This window comes from Leishmania donovani, chromosome 35 (genome assembly GCF_000227135.1).
Source record: "Leishmania donovani BPK282A1 complete genome, chromosome 35".
In the NCBI taxonomy this organism is placed as follows: domain Eukaryota; phylum Euglenozoa; class Kinetoplastea; order Trypanosomatida; family Trypanosomatidae; genus Leishmania; species Leishmania donovani.
Window position 1 is genome coordinate 2065941 of NC_018262.1, and position 7828 is coordinate 2073768.

General features: G+C 54.8%; 1 protein-coding gene across 1 annotated transcript; it reads left to right on the forward strand.

Moving 5' to 3' along the window:
- Positions 1–4601: 4601 nt before the first annotated feature.
- On the forward strand, positions 4602–5780 carry LDBPK_355330 (protein kinase, putative; the record flags this gene model as incomplete). Its single annotated transcript, XM_003865062.1, has 1 exon — positions 4602–5780. The coding sequence occupies one exon, from the start codon at positions 4602–4604 to the stop codon at positions 5778–5780; it is 1179 nt and encodes a 392-aa protein (XP_003865110.1).
- Between the last annotated feature and the right edge of the window lie 2048 nt (positions 5781–7828).

Consider the following 7828-nt stretch of genomic DNA (forward strand, 5'->3'; position numbering starts at 1 on the left):
AACACGGGAAGTTCTCGTTCAGATACCCAGCGATGTTGCATCCGGTCCTCACGCTCCTAGAACGGCTCCCGAATCGTACAACCCAGTGCGGTAACAAACAGAACGACTAAACCAGACTTGAGCTACTCTGCTGGATGGGCGCGACAACAAATACTTGATCTGCGCAAGCGATACGGACACCTCGATGCAGCACACCACAAACGCATAGTCGGGGGCGTTGCGCTGGTGCTCCACGAGTCCATCTACGACTGGGCCGCCGCCACCACAGTGCGAACTGTTCACGACGCGGCCAAGCTCACTGTCCATTTCCGGGAGGGACACGGCTCGTTGCACGCGCGTGCCCGGAGGAGGATCGCTGCCCCTTCCGCCTTCCCGGCGTAGACCTCCAACCCATGCGCGACACTGGCCGGCACGTTGCAGGAGCCATCAAAGTAGCCAGGGCTCGGCTTGCCAGGCGTAGGGCGGTGTGCTCGCGCGAGCGGGGTCCGTCAGAGGGTCTGCTCTGCCCTTTCGGCGTGGCGCTGCTCGCACGGCGGCTGCTTTGCGGTGCCGCCGCGCGGCGGGACGGTGCCAGCGCCAACGGCAGGAGGGCCGTTGACACCACCTTCGTGCCCAAAGCGGCCGCGGCCACCGTGGGTAGGCGAATGGCGCGCAGACGGCCGAGACCCGTCTCAGCCCGGCGCCGGCCGCGCGGCGCACATGCGGGGTAGGGGCGGCGTAGGACAGGAAGGGCCCGTTGGCCGCACGTCCATGCCGCCGCTGTGGGGCGGTTCACCCTGGGCGGCCAGGGTTTGGTTGTGGTGCCACAGCGGCAGGTGAGCCGCGGTCGTGCATGCGAATGTGCGCTGGGGGCAGCGGATTTGGGCGTTGTACAAAGAAGCGTTCATTTTTCGGTTTGTTTTTCGATACCGCCGTGGTAGGTATAGTGGACGTTTTGTAGTGGAATGCGAATTCGAAGGGTGCGCATGGGCAAGGCACAAGAAAAAAGAAAAACGTTAAGGCGACTGTGCGCGCCCCCTCCTCTTTTCAGGCTTTTGTTTGCGTGCTCAGGAATGCTTCATTGGTGTTTTGTGAAATCTACGCATGCGGTAGAAAAAAAGTACCACTGCCACTCGCCTTTTTCGTCTGTTCGCTGCCGCCTCCAAAGCTTGTCTTCGGGTACCGATGGGGGATTCATGTCTACAGGAGGGCGTCGAGCTTCCGACGCAGTGAAGAGCCTCGCGATGTTCATCCGCGGCTTGCTGGAAAGGGCACCCTTTCTTCTTCGCTTTACCGAGGATGAAGGCGAGGCCTACTGGCAATAAGAAAGGATGGGACAGCGATGAGCAGAAAAGAGAAAAGCGTGTTGTTTGCGACGGTGAACACTACCTGAGGAAGCTTGACGGATGACGATACGGCGCTTGTTCTCCCTCGGCGACACGCACAGACTCACGGAAGTGAGAAATGGGGTGTGTGTAGGGGAGGGGAGCCATGAAACACAAATCAACAATACGGAACAGCGAAGGAAAACACTTCGCTCCCGTCTACTCCCGGCGTGCGCTTTTTTGTGTGCGCACCAGCGAAGAAAAATATATATGTACAATCCGGAAAAGGGTGGCTAATTCACCGAGACGCAACGAGAAGAAAAAGCTAAAAGTATTGTGGCTAAGTGCCCTTTCTGGTTCGGCCTCCCTTCCCTCCTCTTCCTCGTTTTCACTGAAGCCATATGGCTACGTGTGTCCGCAGCAGAAGGAGGTGAGCTGGTCACTCGATGTGACGATCGATCTGGAGTCGCGTGGTGACTTGTTCGTGTGTGGATGCTTGTGCTATTTTTTTTTTGACACTCCTTTCGCATCCCACTCCGCTGTTGATAGTCTCTCTTATCTTCGCGGCCTACCCTCTTACTGTGACTTCGTCTTGACTTTTTCCCTTTCCATTCTCTTCGAAGATTTCTCTTTTTGTGTTCTCGGCCCGCTTCGTTCGCGCGTGTGCTCTTCGCCGCGCTGTGATGGCAAGCGGGGTGAGGGAGAAGGAGCGATGTCAGCACAGCGGAGCCCGTACACCCCCCACACACCCACCGTCAGTCGTGAGAAGGCCGAAAGTGAAAAAAAACGCTCTCTTCCTTCACAGCTCTTTCACAGTTTCTTTTCCTTCTTTACTCTCTCTGCGTGCGTGTGCGTTGATGGGCAATGATGCGGATATCTTTTGTTGGTTTGCTTTTTTGCTTTTGCTGCTCCCGTCACCTTCTCTTTCTCTCTCCCGCTCTCCCTCCACCGATCGCGCACCCAGACAAGAGAGAAAGAGACGAGAAGGAGTAAAACAAGACACCGAAACAAGATAGAATGCACTCTGCGCTAGCGTCGCCGGTGCGTGTTCCCCCCTCTTTGCCTTACGCTCTATATCTCCAAGCGCTCTGCCACGTGTACTCGTAAGACGCCCTTTTTCGATTCGACGTTACGCCGTCTTTTTTTTTTTGGCTGCGTAGCAGCTGTTTTTTTTTTTTTTGATTATTTATGTGATTGTCTTCTCTTCCCCCAAAAAGCCCTCTTGGTTTTCCTCCGCATCCTCTATCTTCTGCCTCATTACGTCCCTTGACGGTAGGTTTGCATTCATGTCCCTCTTCACACTCTGCCGGCCGACCCCTTCAACCCCCCCTCCCTCCCTACCTCTTTCTCTGACATATTCTGCTCTTTTATCTGTCAGGCGGAGCCCCGAAAAGGAAAGAAAAGAGCAGGAAAAGCGGCACACGAATATATCACTGCAGGCAGGCTTGACGGTGGGGCGCAGTGCTCTAGCACTCTTACGCGGCAGTGAGGCGGTGGGACGGGATCAAAAGAAGACATACAGAGCTTCCGAGGGCAAGCATGAGACGAGAGAAACGAAAGGATGTATGTGTGTATGTGTGTGTGTGTGCTCCAGGGCACGCTGTGTCACTCTCATCTTCATCGCACTTTTTGCTTGACTGCGTCTTCAATGGAAAAGAGGAAGCAAGAAAGCGAGAAGACGGCTGACGAGTCAACTCTCGATGTTCTTTTTTTTTACTTACCTGGCTTCGTGTTGATCACTCTCCATTCCTTCCTCCGTGCATGTGAACTCTTACGGCAGTGTTTACGCGTATGTCTCCGTGTGTAAGTGTGTACACGCAGATGCATCTTGGGTTTGCTGTGTGTGTGTTTCCTTTGTTCACTTTTGGTTCTTGTCTCTCTCTCTCTTTATGTTTTTCCTTTTTTTCTTTGGCTCCCGTTGCTGGATGTGCCACTGCACATACAAGAACAACAAGCGAAAAAAAAAAGATACATGAACGGCGCTCTCTGCCCAGAAAATAGCACCGGGGGCAGAGACGCCCCCACTCCATCTCATACACACACACGCACTTCCCTTTACGCGACAGCCAACTCGCTCCTTCTCTCCTCTTTTGTTTGCGCTGCTGCCTCTTCGGGTTTTCCCGTTCTCCCCTCCGCTTTTTTGATGTTTCTCTCTCTTTTCTACCTCGCTTTTGTTTACACGTTTTGCATTAGCCCACTCCTTTTGCCGCCTCGAAGACAAAGCATGTTTGGACCGCGTCTTGCACGCTTCCTGTGACTTCTCCACAACAACCAAACCACTCACAACTCTGTACCGCCGACGCACGCGTGGAGCTCGTGAAACCGAAAGGCGCTCTGGCGAGCGTACAAGTGAAGCCTACTCGGCCCTACGGACGTCTGTGGCGCAGCATGGAGAGTTATCTCGCGCGATGCCATTGCTTTCATGCGACCAGCGATCCGGCGTGAGACTTGCACAACTGGCAGCGTGCCAGTCTCATGCAGTCGTGTCGCGCTGCCACGGGACAGTTACGGCCTCAACTTTGCCGCTTTCCGTCTGTGGCTCTCTGCACTACCTCTTCCTCAGCCGTCACTCTTCTGTTTTCTCGCTCTCTCCTTTTCCCTTTCTGTGTTCGTGGTTATTATTATTTACCCTTTCCCAAAACTTATGACTCCACCGCTCCTTGCATCCTGCGATCCCATCCCTACACACCCACAGAAACCGACGCAACCGCTATGTATTATGCGAACCATACCGGAATAGCATCGAGAGGCCTGAAATACAGATTGAATTCTCGCGTCTTTCCCAGTACGTGCCTACACGCGCCTTCTTGTTTTGTTTCTGCGCTCTGTCTCTCTCTCTCTCTGCCTCTTACAATAGTTGCCTTCTTTGTATTTCTTCCACCTAGCCTCCCCGACATCGTCGCGCTCTCTCTGCCTCTTCGTTCACCAACATCCACGGAGCTCACGCTTCTACGTTGGTTTCAGCACTCTACACTGAGAGCGCCAAAGTATTATCTTCCTTCAGCTCGGCTTTCTTCGCTTCACCCGTCTCTCCTACTGTCTTGCGCGACGCTGCTGCTGGGAGCTTGGGGAGGGGCCGAGCTTGCGAGTGAGCCGCGTGACAGGTGGCACAGATACAACGATCGTACTCGCCGTTTGCTTTCCACCAATGCTGTTCTCTCTTTGCTCTCGCGCACCTCTCTCTTTTTCTCTGCTTCTTTTTGTGTGAGGTGTTCCGCAGTGTTGGTGACTCTTTCTGTTTCCTCCGTTTTCGTGTCTTCCACCTCTCTTCAGTGGCGTGCGCAGTGGGGGCGCGCGATGCAGAAGTATCAAATCTTAGGCAAGAAGGGTGAGGGCACCTTCAGCGAGGTGCTTCGTGCGCAGGACATCAAGACGCAGCAATATGTAGCAATTAAGTGCATGAAGAAGGCTTTCAAGTCCAAGGAGCAGGTGAACCGGCTGCGTGAGATTCAAGCGGTCCGGCGCCTACAGCCGCACCCGAACATTGTTGACCTGGTGGAGGTGCTCTTTGACCGTAGCACTGGCCGCCTCGCGCTTGTCTTGGAGTTGATGGATATGAGTCTCTACGAGCTCATCAAAGGGAGGAAGCAGTACCTGGGCGAGGAGAAGGTGCGGTCGTACATGTATCAGCTGCTGAAGGGGCTCGACCACGCTCACCGCATCGGTGTCTTCCACCGCGATATTAAGCCGGAGAACCTTCTCATCGACGCCGAGGGTCATCTCAAGATTGCCGACTTCGGCTCGTGCAAAGGCGTCTACTCGAAGTTGCCGCTCACAGAGTACATCTCCACGCGGTGGTACCGCGCCCCCGAGTGTCTGCTGACAGATGGTTACTACAACTACAAGATGGACTTGTGGAGCGCGGGGTGCGTCTTCTTCGAGATCATCGCCCTCTTCCCCCTCTTTCCTGGCAGCAACGAGCTGGACCAGGTCCACCGCATTCACAATGTCTTGGGCACTCCACCGACCGAGATTCTCGACCGCTTGAAAAAGTTCGGCACGCATATGGACTACGACTTCCCCAAAAAGCAAGGCACCGGACTCGCGAAGCTGCTGCCACACGTCTCCGCGGATGCCTTAGACTTGATGAAGAAGCTGCTCACATATGACGAGGAGCAGCGCTGCACGGCGAAGGAGGCACTACGGCACGCGTACTTTAGCAAGCTGCGCGAAGCTGACAAGAAGAGCCACCGCCCTAAGCACAGCGCCAGCATCAGCAGACCGACTACTGTCACGGACGATGCGCACGCCTCGATGGGTCTCGGCAGCAGCCCTCGCAAAACCACCAACGGGATGCCCTCGCTGAACGGCACGCTGACGGCAAGCCGCAAGCTACCGGTGATTGACGGGAAGTCGCCGACGAAGTCCAGCACGCTGGTCTCCAACCAAAGCACGCTGCACCAAGTGCACGGAGCGGTGGCGACGTCCGCCTCGGGTGAGGATCTGGTCGCGCGAAGCCTACCAAAGCTGATATAGCAGAGTTCACTGAAGGCACTGCCGTGTGTACGCTTGCCGTTGCCGGTGCACTTTTTTTTGTCGTGGGAGGGGTGCCCAGGTATATATGCCCATGCCTGCACTTCGTTTTGACGTCTTGCTTTCGTCCCTTCTCCTAACTCTGGCGCCCACGCGCATGAGCAGGCGATTTTGCGCTTCCACCATGTCGGCTTCCTCCTCATGCTCCGCAGTTCTCTTCGTTGCTCTATGTCACCAGTTCAGTCATCGACAAGAGGTTAGGTGGCGGCTCACGTCTGGTGAATGTATCTCATGTGCCGGTACCATGTTGTGCTGAGAAAGTCGTTTTCCTGAAGGAAACGAGCTGGTGGACGGCCGTTAATGGCCCGAGAAAAATCGACGCGGTGGCGCTGGGTGCCCGCGCGAGTGAGGCTAGCACAGATACACTCATCTTTGGACCTTGAGGAAGGGGCGGGGACGGAGAAGAGGTGCGCGGAGGGGCAAGTGATCGTGGGAGTGCTGTTGTCCGCTCCTTGCACTTAGACTGTGTTTCGTTGGTCAGTGGTTGGCCTGCGCATGGTAGAGTTCTTTTTTTTTTTGGAGGGGGGACCGTGGCTGCCGTGCGGTGCCCTCCTCTTGGAATCTGTAGCGAAGTGTAAGACGGCACACGCGCGGGAAACGGCTGCGGCTGTGGCAAGACGGCTTCGTGGTTTTCAACGTCTGATAGCTGAGGGAAGAAGACAAAAAAAAAAGACGGGTCGTCTTTTGCTGTGACTGCAGCGATGTTCGGCCCCTTGGAGACCTTCCTTCGTTGTTGCGTGTGGGTGTTCCTTCTTCCGATCGCGTCTTGTCTCTCGCGCCCGTCGCGCAGTGCGCAGTACGCCTTTCCTTCCCGAGCGCCTCTCTGTTGTTGCCCTTCCCGATGTCGTCCCGCTTTGGCGCCGTGGGTGGCACATCTTTTTTGAACGACGCCTGCAGCTCGCTGCTTGCATCCTGTCGCCTTTCTCCGCGTCCTGCCTCCTCCTCTGCTGAAGTTTCGGTTAGGCGAGTGCGTGCGTGCTCCAGAGAGCCTTGTGCATGGCAGGGAGAGTGAAAAGGAGCACGTGGGCGGGACAACGGCATCGGCGGCGACGGCAATGAACAGAATTTGCCAGTCCGCTTCGTCTCGCTTTGATGTGTTCTTTGCCGTCACCACTGCGCCCTTCTGCGTCTCCTCTTTCTCCGCATCAATCGTCTTTCGCTAAATGCGTGCCTTCATCGTCCTCACCTTCAGAGAAGAGGAGAGAGCGAGAAGGCCCCCTCCCCCTCCAACAACAAAAAATATGTTGTGCGCATGATGTCTGTTTTAATGCTTTGGCTGCTTTTTGTTCTCTTTCCTGTTCTACGCTATTCCATTCTTCCGCTCTCCTTGAGAGACGAGAGAACCATCCACGTGCCGTGCTCACGGGTACCGTTGCGCATGTATGTGTACGTGTATGTTTGAGCAGACACATCGCACCTGTATTGGATCATAAGCTTCCTTTTGTTGTTGATAGCGTTGTGCCTTTTTTTTTTTCATTCTTCTTTTCGGTCCTGTGGCACCTTTATCTTCTTCGCTTCCACTCTCCCATTCTATTTTGGGTGTCTTCTGAGCTTTTCTCACGGGTGACGGTTTGCTTCGCTCAGCTGAATTCCTATTTCACTTGCATATTCGTATATTTATATACATATATATATATATATCGATCTATAGCTGCCTCTTTCGCCTGCATGTGCTTTTCCGTTTCCTTCTCCCCTCATCTCTCTCGTTCTTTTTTTTCTTTCCTTCTTCTTGCCCTCACGTGCTCTTTTTCATTTGTGTTCTTCCGGCCCTTTGTTGCTTCAGCTTGTCTGTGTCCTCTTCCTGCTCCCCTCATGACGGCGGCACAAACCTCACGGTGCTTGGTATCACAGGGCCCCGTACACCCCCACTCTGTGTGTGTGTGTGTAGGAGGAGGCCAAGCGGCACCTCACCTCTGTCCCCTGCCAATGTCAGAACCCTACTTCTTCTGGTGCGGACAGGGTCAAGCACCGACGACGTAGCGGCGGTCGGG